This window comes from Oncorhynchus mykiss, chromosome 3 (genome assembly GCF_013265735.2).
Source record: "Oncorhynchus mykiss isolate Arlee chromosome 3, USDA_OmykA_1.1, whole genome shotgun sequence".
Classification (NCBI taxonomy): domain Eukaryota; kingdom Metazoa; phylum Chordata; class Actinopteri; order Salmoniformes; family Salmonidae; genus Oncorhynchus; species Oncorhynchus mykiss.
This window is the reverse complement of record NC_048567.1, coordinates 64,852,275-64,865,661: the sequence shown is the minus strand read 5'-3', so window position 1 is coordinate 64,865,661 and position 13,387 is coordinate 64,852,275. Positions and strand designations below refer to the sequence as shown.

The 13,387-nt window shown below is 45.0% G+C and overlaps 3 protein-coding genes across 9 annotated transcripts in view; 2 read left to right on the top strand and 1 right to left on the bottom strand.

Annotated features, from left to right (window-relative positions):
• LOC110520386 overlaps positions 1-3,636 on the top strand; it is a 28,962-nt gene extending 25,326 nt beyond the window's left edge. For 2 of the 3 annotated variants that reach the window (XM_021597666.2, XM_021597667.2), the window contains 4 exons: positions 16-791; positions 951-1,367; positions 1,601-2,568; positions 2,906-3,636. In XM_021597666.2, coding sequence (XP_021453341.2) covers positions 16-791; positions 951-1,367; positions 1,601-2,567 — 2,160 coding nt within the window. In that variant the 3' untranslated portion in view covers position 2,568; positions 2,906-3,636. The remainder of the gene's footprint in view (positions 1-15; positions 792-950; positions 1,368-1,600; positions 2,569-2,905) is intronic. The other variant, XM_036974918.1, reaches the window with a different exon arrangement.
• A 51-nt stretch (positions 3,637-3,687) lies between these two features.
• On the bottom strand, positions 3,688-10,922 carry zgc:152951 (Thioredoxin_like and DUF547 domain-containing protein). 5 transcript variants are annotated; one of them, XM_036974919.1, is made up of 11 exons: positions 10,796-10,920; positions 8,620-8,859; positions 8,294-8,423; positions 7,419-7,571; positions 7,136-7,315; positions 6,574-6,647; positions 6,287-6,484; positions 6,064-6,201; positions 5,820-5,909; positions 5,590-5,733; positions 3,688-5,507 (listed from the first exon to the last, which is right to left on the bottom strand). In XM_036974919.1, exons 1-11 carry the CDS (start codon positions 10,826-10,828, stop codon positions 5,379-5,381), a joined length of 1,509 nt encoding a protein of 502 aa, XP_036830814.1. In that variant the 5' UTR covers positions 10,829-10,920; the 3' UTR covers positions 3,688-5,378. The 5 variants fall into 5 exon arrangements, with proteins under 5 accessions (XP_036830814.1, XP_021453346.2, XP_036830815.1 ...); XM_021597671.2 differs by lacking the exon at positions 10,796-10,920 and adding an exon at positions 10,534-10,763; XM_036974920.1 differs by lacking the exon at positions 10,796-10,920 and adding an exon at positions 10,414-10,432.
• Positions 9,811-13,159, top strand: LOC110520388 (uncharacterized protein C3orf38 homolog). The gene is made up of 4 exons (XM_021597673.2): positions 9,811-10,060; positions 11,469-11,644; positions 11,744-11,982; positions 12,133-13,159. Exons 1-4 carry the CDS (start codon positions 9,934-9,936, stop codon positions 12,497-12,499), a joined length of 909 nt encoding a protein of 302 aa, XP_021453348.1. The 5' UTR covers positions 9,811-9,933; the 3' UTR covers positions 12,500-13,159.
• The last annotated feature ends 228 nt before the right edge of the window (positions 13,160-13,387 follow it).

The window sequence follows — 13,387 nt, the reverse complement described above, 5'->3', positions numbered from 1 at the left end:
TTTCTGCACCTGCAGGGTGAACAGACCAAGCCAGGCAAGGCTCCAGTACGCTCCAAACACCTGCGCTTCCACTGCAGCCACTGCCAGAAACTCTTCAAGGGAGGCAACGTGGTGAGACACACCCTGGCCCACCTGAAGCTGAGAAAGACCAGGCTCAGCTGTGTCTTTTGCGGCAAACACTTCCAAAGGTACAACCGCGCCAGAGAACACGTTCTAGAGCACATAGAGGAACTGAGAACTTCCACAGCCAACATTAAGGTCAAACCCACTGTCAATGGGGAGACATATCCCTCAAAGAATATTAATCAAGCTTCAGAGAACGAAGCAAAACCTGTTGAGAACGTGACTGAGCCCTCGACTTCGACGGACCAGCCTCCTAAACCCAAACGTGTTAAAGCCAAGCCGGTGGTGAGCAAGCAGAGTAGAATCATCCAGAACCTGAGAAACCTGATCAGAAAGACCCAGAACCAGAAGTGTAAAATGGACATGGACAACCTGAAGTCTATGGAAGTGACTGATGAACAGGTGACTGTGAAAGACAAAGTGGTGATCGTGAGAGAGGTGGTGCCTGGGAAGGAGACAGAGGGAGGAGAGGACAAGGAGAGCGAGGGAGGAGAGGAGGAGGGGAAGCAGAAGCAGTACCACCTGTGTCCTTCAGAGGGCTGTGACAGCATCTTTATGAAGATCGGCCCATCGCTGCTGAGACACGCTGTCACCTACCACATGGAGGACGCAGCCGTCCTGGACAAGACCTTCCAGTGGGGGAAGGGGAAGTGCCAGATCTGCCAGAGGTAAGAAGGGTCTTTCCCCACAGATTATTTCCCAGGTCAGATGCAAAGGCACAGAAAAATATGTAGGCTCCAACTAGACCAAAATGTATCTAGGTGGGGCGGGGGTTCCAACTTTACTATGGTGTCACTTATGTCTCCATCTTTTTTGTTGTGCCCCAGGCTCTTGTTGGTGATTGAGCACTACAGAGACCACATGAAGCTCCACGATGCTCCTCTAAAACATGCGTGTCTCCACACGAATTGTGACCAACGCTTCAAGACTGCCCAGGAGCTCAAAGACCACATAGACACCCACCGCCCTCTCCAGGCCCCCTGTGGGTACTCCGGCTGTAGGGAGATCTTCTTTACCCTCCCCTCTCTCCACGACCACGAGTGGAGGCACTATACCCAGCCCCAGTCTAAAGACGAGCTGGAGCAGGGCGCTACCACAGAGCTGAGCCCTGAGGGCGAGGCCCCCTGGAAACAGAGGGCGAAGAGCCAGGATGTGACAGTGCACGGGTGGAGGGGGCAGAGGGAAACGCCTACTCCCAAAAGCAGGCGCTCTGATCCTCATGAGAAGTGCCTTCACTGTAACAGGTGAAAAGAGGGACACACTGCTGTCAAATGATTTCTATCAAAACAATATTTCAACCTTGAAATGTTCTTCAGGCCAGGCCTGAGACACAACTTGCAGAAGCCAGTGAGAACACCAAATCTACTGCTCTCCATGATTAGGCTGGGGAACCAGCCCATAGATGGTTGAGCCGGTAAAACAGGCCGTAGCTTGTTGAAAATGGTGTTGCTTATGTCTCTATTCTTTTCTGTTCCAGGTACCTGTGGAACCACCAGCACTTCCTAGAACACATGAAGATCCATGATGCTCCTCTGAAACAGGTGTGTCTCCACCTGAACTGTGGCCAGCGCTTCTACAGAAGCCACTTACTCTGGGAGCACATGGATACGCACCTGCCTCTCCAGGCCCCCTGTGGGTACTCTGGCTGTGGGCTGATCTTCTCCCGTCTCCCCTCTCTCCACGACCATGAGTGGAGGCATTACATCCAGGGCCAGGCTAATGACGAGCCGACAGAGGAGCAGAGCGCATCCAAAGAGGAGGGGCAGACTCCGGAGTCAGACACCAACGGTAACGACTATGATGGCCCAATGGAGACTCCAGGCACTGTTCATGGTGCTGTCACCACACCTCCTAATCATTGCACACTGAAACTCATCAACGGCCATGATGAAAAGGATAAGAAAGACAAAGGCCCCGAGACAGCCGTCCCTGCCACCACTACCACCTCTCCCACACCCCCATCCCAAACCACCACATCCACACACCCCCATCCCAGAATCCTCCAAAACATCACTGAGCCAATGACCATGAGGGACGTGGACAATATCGTCAGTTTGGCTCAGGTGGTGCCTGGCGGAGAGGAACCGGTTATCGCGGAACACAAGACCTTAAAACAAGAGGATCCTTCCTACCTACCACTGGCCAAAGCTCCCCTCATCCGCCCGCCCCCCTCTACATACCTGACCGAGGCAGCCCTCAGCATGCGCAAGCGCAGGAAGCCCAGCGAGGTCACTTCCTGCGGGCCTGGCAAAAAGAGTAAGGCTGCTGTAAAGAGGAGTGTGGTGGGGAAGAAGGAGGTGGTGGCTGAGAAGGAGGCCCCTCAAAGACAGCGCTGCTCCAAGTGTTTCTCCTCCTTCACTAGCACCGAAGAACTGGAGAAACACCTCTCCCAAAATACCTGCTCCTCCCTCTTCAGCTTCGACTCCGATGACGACAGTGAGTAGCGTACGTGGGAGTTTCTGTTCATTGAATTTGTCAAACGGGGAGCTAGGGCTGTGACCATTATTACATTTGGGGTAACGATTAATTGTCATGCAAATATCCATTTATCATAATTGTAATTTGTTGAAACAAGTTTTGAGCTTGTTATCATAATGCATGTTTGAAAATGAGCTACGGTACACCTAATGAATAGAGCACAGCTTTATATCAAAAGGGAGAGAATGTTTTGAAACATGAACTTGGTCAACAGTTTCTCTATCATATACAAAAAGCATTTGCATAGTAATGTGACAACTCTGTTTTGTAAAGCAAATATACATTTCGTTCTATTCCTTCCCAGGTTAGTGGTGAAGGGGAGTGAAATGCTCTTCATGTTCAAGCACTACAGAGACCATATGAAGCGCCACAATGCTCCTATCAGACAGGTGTCTCCACTTCTGTGTTATATCTGTACTCTCTGAACTGGGCCTAATACAGGCACTACTAGCAGACAGTCGGCTCTGAGAGCTGTAGGGCCAGACTCGTGGCCTGAAGTTTGCCGGGCACTAAAAATACAACACACACAACCATCTGGAATCAGTGTTACTGCTACACTTCCCTGTACATACATGTGGACCGAACAGTACTGCCTTTGTCATTACACTTCTTTGTTCAATTCTTATTTGCTTTAAAATCAATATGAAGAATCACACAGTAGGTATGGTGCTTCAAAAGTCATTCTAATTGTATTCTTAGGCATAAGTTTTAGTTGGCACATAAAATCTATATTTTAGTTCAGTATTTTAACTGATTTTGTTCTGACAAATTAAACTGTTTCACAATGTATTAGAAATGGATCATCTATGCATTTAATTTAAATATTTTGTAAAAGTGATTCCAAAATTCATTTGAGAATAAAAATCACTGTTGAAGAGCCCATAATGGGATGAATATGGTGATGTGCACTTACCTGCATTGGTTGTTTATATGTACAAATGTTATAAGTTTGTACTCAATGAAAATATACTCAATTCAACTCTATTTTTCTTAAAGAAAAGTCACTTGTTTTCAATAAACAATTTCCAGTATGAACCAAAGTAGTGCTTTACTGCAACGGGTCAAGAAGGGAGAGCACAATCAGTGAACTATAAGATATTTATTTCAGATGACAAATTGCATCATTTCCATCATAAAAAGTATTGCTTCAGAGTTAGGTCATAGTTGGATCCAGGCAAAAGCCACGACAGTGTTGTTCTCTACAGGTTTGCATCACATTTTTACCCCTGACAAATACAAAGAGAGATGAGGTAAGTTTAGGGAAGTACAGTAGTCGTCAGAGCAGACTGAGCTCCAACTTTTAGGGTATCATTCAGAGTACAAGCCCCTACTGTTGCAGATGCATGAAACCTTACTAAAGCAGTGTTCATTACTGGTCCCGGAGCTAATCAAGGTCTGAAACAAGTATGTTAGGGCAGGGCTGGAACAAAAGCTTGCACATACTGTGGCTATCCAGGACCAGGAGTAAAGAACACTGACCAACTGGAATCTCCCGGCAACATGTCTACCAGTGTAGTAGTTATAACTCTGTTAATATGGAGTACTGGTGCCTGTTGTTGGCAGTAGGGGTTAGGAGCAGTTGTAATAGGAGTACTAGCTATAGATGTGGCCAGGGTCTGAGGTACTCTCTCTCTCATGCAGGGTTAGAAGGCACTGGCTAGAGAACAGGGTCATATATTCTAACTACAGGCTTCAGGATGAGAGGATTCAGCATCCCAAGCATACAGTAGTACATGCATCAAACAAACTAATGCATTCCAGTCATTGTAACATGCATTTCAGTGAGTGAATGAGACAGTAAAAATAGTAATGCCTAGTAATACTTCTAAACAGTATCTAAGGTCGGCTTTGCCTTCAGAGCAGGAGAGTTATTCCTCTCACTGGAGAATCTGCTTCACTAGAGGTACAGCAAGCCTCACAGAAACCCAACAAACAAAGCCAAACATCAGAGTGGGAGACAGAGCAAATGGTTAAGCTACATCAGGATTTGACAGAAATAGTGCAGTACACTGCAAGTATATGAATGATACAGATATTACATGTTATAGTGATATGACAACAGTTTTCCAGATTTTGTTCATACAAGAAGTCCTACCATTGCATCATGGGGCAGCTGACCTGAGATAAACACACAAGTGATTTGTGGGTAAAGAGGGAGACATACCCCTCCATTGTCATACCGTGGGAGAGTTCTAAAAACAGATGGGCTAGAACAGACTCAGTGTGCTACACAATACAAAGCTCTTTCTGGAGAACAAGGTACTGGTACCTGGCTATACGGAAACCAGCACAATGTGGTGTGCATAAAGCAGATGAACAAACCATTTGGGATAAGATAAGTTTTACTAAACAGTTTTAGATCTTTTTTTAAATTTATAAATAGTTAACTTTTTATTTTGTTAGAAAAAGTACAAATGTGTCCTTTAAATGTTGAATTGGATCATAAACATGCATGGAATTAATCAAGCCTTCCTAACATATACAGTATCAATAAATATATTTATAATCAATGATAAAACAAATGTATAATAAGTAGATGCGTGCTAAAATGCAGCATTAGCACTTCCAAGACTGAAAATGGAAGACCCAGTAAGAAGAGGAAGTAAAACCAGTTTAAACTATAGGTTCACATGCTGTGGGAGGGTAGGGAAGCAGATTGAAAGAAAGGGTTAGACACACAGACCTCTTTACTGAGGATAGACATGTCTGCAGGCTGAGCTGTGTGTTTCTCTGTGTTGTAGACAGAACAGTGTGTTCCTATGGCTTGTTACTCTGCCTCAGTGAGAGCTGTTGGTGCTCCAGTCGTAGGGCAGGTAGCTGACTTTGATTTTCCCAGAGGAGAGGACACTCTGCAGGCTGGACCTCTTGGGAGAGTCCCCCATGTGCTCCAGGATCCAGTTCAACAGCTGAAGGAGAGACCGGGCAAGGCTGTGTTAGGACAGGAGACCGTACTCTTCAGTTAAAGGTAAAAGGTCAGTTTTGAGGTACCTTCTCATCTGTGCCTCCGAAGTCTGCCTTGTACCACTTAAATATTTGGCTGAGACGGACCTCGCCCTTCTCAGAATCCACCACACAGCCATCATCGTTCTCCAGGAAGGACTCGGCCGCCGTGCGCAGCTGACTATCGATGTCCTGATTGGTCAGAGAGGACAAATCACGTGACTCCAGATTCATAAAATACTGTGTAGTATTTTCAGGGTAAAAACCCAGTGTGTTACCTGTGGAGTGTATGTTTTGATGGGTGGACAGCCCATAGCTCCACAGTTCAGCGCAAAATGGATGAGAGGCTCAGCGTCTGGGAGAGCCACCTGGTGGACAAACAGAGAACATCCACTATCACCACTACCACAGATTGTTTTTATCTGAAATGTTGCACATACATTTTCACCAGTAAATCAGAGATGTGAATAAAAAAAATGATAATAAGTTGAATAGTTTTCCCGGTCCAGCGGAGTAGTGTACCTGTAGACGAGGGTCAGTCTTAGAGAAGGGCTTGAGAAGCTGTGCGACGCCCTTTCTGTTCCCTCTCAGAACTCCGTTCTCTATGTCCTGCAGAGTGAACACCTCTCCTCCAATCAGGTAGCTCACGTAGTTAAAGAACTGCAAACACAAAGGAACAAAGTTATATCACTGCTAAACAGACTATTACTTGTTGTCTTTCCACAATCCTAGATGGTGCTCTTACCTTGTATCTCTGCCACGTGTTGGTTGGGGCTCCCATCCGGACGTTTCCGTGAATGACCAGAGCGTTGTAGATGTTGATGAAGAAGGCTAGTTTCTCCTCTCTGGTCAGCGACAGCAGCTCCACTCTTTGTAGCTGAACAGCCAGCTCACAGTAGCGCTCAAACACTGGGCTCAGGGACATGGCCTTGTAGTCCACACACTGTAAGGAAACACACATATTGTAGTACAACTCTCATGTCATAATATATCTACTGTAGTGGAGGGTGCAGTAAGTTCAGTGTGACTTACCTTTCCATCAGAAGAGAGGTACTCAGAGAACAACTTCAGGATCATATTCCTTAGAATGGCAGACAACTCAGCAGCTGAGAGAGAGGGAGAAAGAGAGAGAATATAGACACATTATATCATTAATAATCTATTTTTAACAGATAATGAGCAGATGTCCTAACTAGGAAAGACATTCTGATTAAGGTTACTTCTTATGCAAGACAACAAGAGGCATGCAGAAAAGCTAAACTTATGCAATGACATAAGACTCACACACACATGTTTGCACGAACACAGACAGATCAGCTGCTTTTAAGGACACCTACTGCAATCCCAGTTAATCGTATCAGGGAATTAATGTAATAGCCCACACCAGGTGTGGATTGCCTCTTACACTTATGTGTTTAACTAGCAGAAAGAGAAGCTCCATGCAGGAAAGCCCACACCTACACAGTGTGATTTATCTGAAAGTGCCTAAACCACCCAAAGAGCTAGCAGAGGCGACAGTGGCAAGGAAAGGCTCACTAGCAAGAAGAAACTTTGAGAAGAACCAGACTCAGAAAAGAGAGTCCTCCCTACCTACCCTGTAAAGGAGAGCATGCAGCAGTCTGTCCTGCGTTCAGGGCCGAGTGAGGGTTGCGTTCCATCAGCCTGTACAGCCTGTCACTCACTCCAAACCCCTCCCCCTTCCCTGCCCCAGCCACGCCCACCATGTACTTCCTGTCCAGTAACATCTGCCCAGTCTCACATGCCTTAGTCATCTCTGCCAGAATCCGAGAATTAGAATCAGTTAGAATCATAGAATAGAACAATAGAATTAGAATTTGTACGTAGAATTTAGGAATATCTGTTTACTCATTCCTTACCCATGCCCCTCTCTTTCTGCAGCCAGCCAACCAGCTGTGCTCCTGTGAAGCTGTTTCTGCACATGCTCAGTCCCCTCCACTGAAATCCAATCACATCGCTCTGCTTGAGATCCTCTACCACGTCCGCTAACGCATGCCTCTCACACTTAAACTCTGCAGAGAATGCACACAGGGCTTGAAAATCATCTAATGTGTGAATGGATGCCACTCACCAGACATCAACACTATAGGAATGTGTAAGAGAACATGGTTGGAGCAATTGACAATATTTATTTCTTACTGTAGTCTGTATGAATGTATTTTATGGACCTGAGTGGTAGCAGAGGAGACTAGAACTCAGACACATACTGTGGCTGGGCAGAGAGGCCAGGTGCTGGCTATCAGGTAACACTGATCCATTGTCTCTGCGTCTGCTGTGGTGACAGGAGATGGGCGCACACACACACACTCACACACAGAGAGCTGTGGCTGCTGAAACAAAACCACAAAACCAGCCTGTCTCTCATGCAGCAGACGCCAACATTCCACACTGACAAGACAGACACTTCTTCCCCAGGTCTTATGATACTGATATTATAGCTGGTATTCAAACAGTAGCATGTCCGGTAATATCAGTATCATATCCAAATAACCCTGTCGAATCAGAGCTCATGTTTATAACTAGAGGAAGACTAGATTAGTCTCGCCGCAGGAGGTCTGTCTTTTAACTGCAATAGGCAAAAATGGTTAATAAACACATTTGACTGAATGTGTCTTTGCAGCCATTCCAGTCTACCCATTCCAGTTCTAAGGTGCAAACATTTCTATAGAGCAGGGCCCAACTCTAAATCGACCGTAATCTAATCAGGCACAGGGCTTCTTGTGTGTCCACTGACCTCCATCAGCCTCCTCAGCTGTGTCTGGGCCATCTGATTGGTTCTCCTCGGCCAGGGGCAGGGGCAGGGCTTCTGACAAGACAGGCTCCTCCCTCACCAAACGCACTAGACGCTCCAACTCCTCTGGAAGCTTCAGAGAGTAGTGTTTATTTAAACTTTATTTAGCCAGGTAAGGCATTCAGAAGCAAGCCTCTACTAACTACAATAGCAAACCCACCTTTTGTACATTTTTTGGTAAAGTACCTAACGTTCACTTAACTGAATGACTGAATATAGAGCAGTCAAAGAGACAATGTATCCATCCATCTGAGAGACAGTGTTCTCACCAGTTCCTGCAGGTCATCATTCCCCCCGATGTGGACACTGTTGAAGAAGATCTGAGGAACTGTGCTCCGTCCGGTCAGCTCCTTCACACTGTCCCGGAGCTCTGGGTGCTTTCCCATGTCTACATCACACACAGGCAGACCCAGACGGCCAAGGCTTGTCTTAGCCTGCACACAGTGGGGACAGCCCAGCACAGAGTACACCGTCACCCTGCCCAGCACCCTGCCCTCAGATTCCCCCATCTAAACAGCCACCGGAGAGGATAAACAGAGAAGAGACAGAGGTTTAGTAAGCAGCATTGTTGGGTGGTAGTGGTGAAATTAAGTGTTTTGACAACACTTCCTTGAGGATGTGTAGCAATAATTATGTACCAAGTTCCTTGTGGGGAAATGACAGTGATTTGCAATATAGGTTCATTGGGTTGATGAAATCATGGTACGCTATCAACTTCCTCCTCAAAACATGCTTACCTGCAGAGTTCATCAATACTGGAAAAAGTATATTTTTACCTCCATGATGACATTTAACACACTGTTGAAGGACTCGGTGGTTTAAACATTGCCTACAACTTCCTGTTAATACATCTGACAAGATTTAAAAAACGTGGCTACTGATGACATCCACTTTGTCCAATCTTCTGCAAAGAGGTTCATCGTCTCTGGTAATAGGATTAGTTTAGGGTTGAGGTTGTTTGGGTTACTAGGGTTATTAACGTACCGTTAGCTAGGAACACCCTTAGCTAATTAACGTCATCATACTGTGCTGGCAAGACCCGTATAGCTAGCTACTGAATCGCTAAATGATTGCGAAGCCCAGCAGTACAGTAGTGTATTATCAACTGGCCAACATTAAACTATCATACAAAATGCAGATGCTTGACATAGCTAGGTAATGATACTCACCATAGCATAGTCTAGGTAACCTTAGCTAGCTAGTTATCATCATTGCCTACCTTGTTTTGGGACGGCGTCGGACACCCTAACGTTACTTGCAATACGCCACAACCGTTATCGACAAATCTCAGAGATGCACGGAATAAATTATGTTCTTCTGTCGCGATAATAATGCCTTAGTATGCATTATTAAGAAAAAAAAATTGTACCTAGTACATGCTGAAAATGAGTAGTTAACTCACTGTAGATGGCACTGTCACTTCTGCTTACAGGCAGTGTGCAAATACTTGCGGAACCTTTGAGGGATGCCGTGTTTCCTCCCGGACGTTCCCTTTGGTACCCTCGAGTGGTGGATGAAGGAAGTACAACCACAGCCATTGCAGGTGTTTACTGGGTTAAAAGTTGTATACTATCGTTTTAAATATGCCTGTATTGTCCGATACGGAGCGTAAGGGCTGTAAAAATATGTTGGGTATCATGTCAAGGGGCGACATACTTTCGCTTAGCGATACAGTCACCAACAAAATGATTGCAGTGGAAAACATTACAGGTGAGAACTTAGCGGCTAATGTTAACTAGGCTAGCCCAATAATAATGGACTAAAGGAGCCGAACGTTGCTGCTTTTCAGTCCAAAGACCACATGTTCTGTTTAAATGCGAATTGGCTTTGGATACAAAAACAGACAAATACTCAATCTAAACGTGAATCGATTGTCAATTGCGGTTCGGCTGTAGAATCCTAAATCCCTTTACTTTCATATCACAATTTGTATTTTTGTAAATAAATGTAACCTTTATTTATCTAGGCAAGTCAGTTAATTAAGAACAAATTCTTATTTTCAATGACGGCCTAGGAACAGTGGGTTAACTGCCATGTCCAGGGGCAGAACGACAGATTTGTACCTTGTCAGCTCGGGGATTCGATCTTGCAACCTTTCGGTTACTAGTCCAACGCTCTAACCACTATGCGACCTGCCGCCCCCCACTTCGAAAAAATGTCTCAAATGCAAAATACACACTTACTGTACATTGTTTTAATACAGTCGCAGCCGGGAGTATTGTTCAGTGTCAACGTGTTTTTGGCGTCCGTCTACGGTTTGGTTACACACAGGTGTTCGGAGACGCAGATAGCTAATTAGCACATGTAACTAGTCTAACCACTGTCTAACGTATTTTTCCGCTAACAAGCGCTGTAACAGGGACATATGTGTGGGAACCCGAAACCTATAAATATGTGTATCAATATAACCTCTTATGATTTCTCCCAGATATGAAAGATAAGAACCTTTCTTGCATCCGAAACCATACCCCAAGCCATGATGTTAACGTTCAGACCGAAAGTCGGGGCTCTTAACAAAACACCCCAATACAGAAGACGCCTTCATCCAATGATCAAGGGGTAGCTAAACCCACTCATAACTACCTCTAGCGCCTATTGATGATAGTGTCTTCTGGCCAGGGCATTTTGTTAAGAGCCCCGACGCTTGTTATGAACGTTAAAACGCATCGCTTGTGGAATGATTTTAGAAACAAAGATTGAACATCTTTCATATAATCGAGAAATATTTTTTTTAAACAAAAGGTTAAATTATTACACACCTTAAGGTTCCCACAAGGCAATATTTCCAAGTTACAGCACTGTTGGCTGCAACTTTGTTAAAACAGTGTACAGTGTATATTTTTCATTTGTGAAATTATTTTGTGATATGAAAGTAAAGGGCTTTTTGATTCTAGTACTATACCTCAATTGAGAATTGATTCACATTTAGATGGAGTATTTGGCTGACAGCTAATTCGCCTCTAAACAGAACATGTAAGGTCCTTGGACTATAAGGAGTAACATTAGGCTCCTTTAGTCCATTATTGGGCTAGCTAACTAGCTAGCTGCCAACCATTGCAAGTTTTGATCTGTAAATGGTATACCATAGTCAAATCTTGGGGTCGTCTGTCTGTTACAGAAGCAGTTGAGGCCATTCTTTCATACACCAAGGATACGGAGGAGCTGCTAAAACGAAAAAAGGTCCACCGTGACGTTATATTCAAGTACCTGGCAAAGGAGGGGGTGGTGATGCCCCCCAACAGTGAGAAACACCAGCTAGTGAAGCGGACTCTAGAGTTTTGGTCTACTGGGAAGGTATAGACACATTTGTGTTTCTGTGTTTCATAGAGGCTGAATTTGGCAAGAACATTTTAACATGCTTTTGTCACTTAATGTCTGTGGTCTTGTTTGTAGGCATTGGACTATCAAACCCCAGCAGTTGAGACCAGCCTAAGTCTGAGACCAGCTGAGAGTGTCTCTGTTTCCTCTGAGGCAGGGTACAGTCCTGGTTTTGACCACCTGGCCTTGGCCAGACAGTTCTGTCAGTGGTTCTTCCAGCTTCTCAACAGTCAGAACCCCTCCCTGCGCCAGCCTCCTAAGGACTGGGGACCACAACACTTCTGGGAGGACGTCCGTCTGCGCCTCTTCTCCAGGTAAAAATCTGGACACAAATTCTATAGTTTTTAGTCTCTTAGGGACTAAGCATTGATTTTGACTAACTTACCATTTTCTTTTGTATTGACCATACAGTATTAAATACCATATTAATTCATAGGACCTCTCTCTCTCACTCTCTGTCTCAGTGCTGTTGGCCAACAAATGGAAGAATTCCATGGCTCTGAGCTGACTAGCCTGCGTCTCCTGGCCCTGGCGAGGGACGAGAGGCTCCTGTTGAGCCCCAACCTTGACCCTCCTGGCCTGAAGGTCCTGTCCTCCCCCCACGGCCTGGTGTTGGTGGCTGTGGCAGGGACCATTCACAGAGATGATGTCTGCCTAGGAGTATATGAACAGGTGTTTGGCCTCATCCGCTCACCGCTGGAACAGAACAGCTGGAAGATCAAGTTTGTCAACCTGAAGATCAAGGGGCAGGACGCCCTGGGAGGAGCAGAGGAGCTGGCCTCTCCTGCACTGACCTGCAGCTCCTCTGAACTACAGCTGCTCTGCAGATGAGGGAACTGAGGTTCATCCCAATAGTCTAAAGGGGCTTCCTCTCCTTACTTCCTTTCCTTTATCTGCACTTGTGAAAAACATGGACAGGTGAAAGTAAATTGCCAATGTCACCATCCACCATTTTGTTTTCACCTATCTTGGGTTCTCAGGTCAGTGCAGATAAAGGAGAGAAGAAGAGAGAGACACACTTCAGATTATTGAAATTATTGAAATTCACACTTGGTGTCACTAAGAGAAGAGGACTGCTCTGTAGACCATAAGGGAGCAGTGGTTAGAGATGTGCCTGTGAGAATGAAAGACAAACATACATTTCATGGTCTGTTTTCCTCAATACTATATAGTTAGCTATTATTTACTGCTGTATCAAGAAGAAACATGTAACATTTTTGCTATTAATACTATATTCCAGGATATGTTTAGGTTTACTCTCCATGTAATGGGAAAAGTTCTTGGTTGGTGTAGGACTGGGTGGTTTTCACGATTCTTCTGTTCTCTCATTTGAGGCATTTTCCCTTAAATGACCTGTGATCTGTGCCTTATGTAGAATAGTCTATAAGCAGAAGCATGCCTCTATCATCGGTAACGGTATATGGCTAAAACTTTAAGTATATTATATTGTAAATATGTATCATACCAGTACTAAAAATAATTTAAACCTTTGCCTGTGTACTGTTTGCTTCGCTCTGTGTCATCCTGTCTCGGAGCTCTATGGACAATTCCTTCGATCTCGTGGCTTGGTTTTTGCTCTGACAAGCACTTCCAACTGTGGGACCTTATATAGACAGGTGTGTGCCTTTCCAAATCATGTCCAATCAATTGAATTTACAGCAGTCCAGTCAAGTTCTAAATACATCTCTAGGATGATCAGTGGAAACAGGATGCACCTGA

Excerpts from the sequence above, each read along its gene's own strand:
- LOC110520388 (XM_021597673.2), top strand. The coding sequence starts at position 9,934 with ATGCCTGTATTGTCCGATACGGAGCGTAAGGGCTGTAAAAATATGTTG. Across the intron at positions 10,061-11,468 it reads TGCAGTGGAAAACATTACAG|AAGCAGTTGAGGCCATTCTT; the intron begins GTGAGAACTTAG and ends TGTCTGTTACAG. Across the intron at positions 11,645-11,743 it reads AGTTTTGGTCTACTGGGAAG|GCATTGGACTATCAAACCCC; the intron begins GTATAGACACAT and ends TCTTGTTTGTAG.
- zgc:152951 (XM_036974919.1), bottom strand. The coding sequence starts at position 10,828 with ATGGCTTGGGGTATGGTTTCGGATGCAAGAAAG. Across the intron at positions 7,572-8,293 it reads AGCTGAGGAGGCTGATGGAG|AGTTTAAGTGTGAGAGGCAT; the intron begins GTCAGTGGACAC and ends CATTCTCTGCAG. Across the intron at positions 6,648-7,135 it reads TGCATGCTCTCCTTTACAGG|CTGCTGAGTTGTCTGCCATT; the intron begins GTAGGTAGGGAG and ends CCTCTCTCTCAG.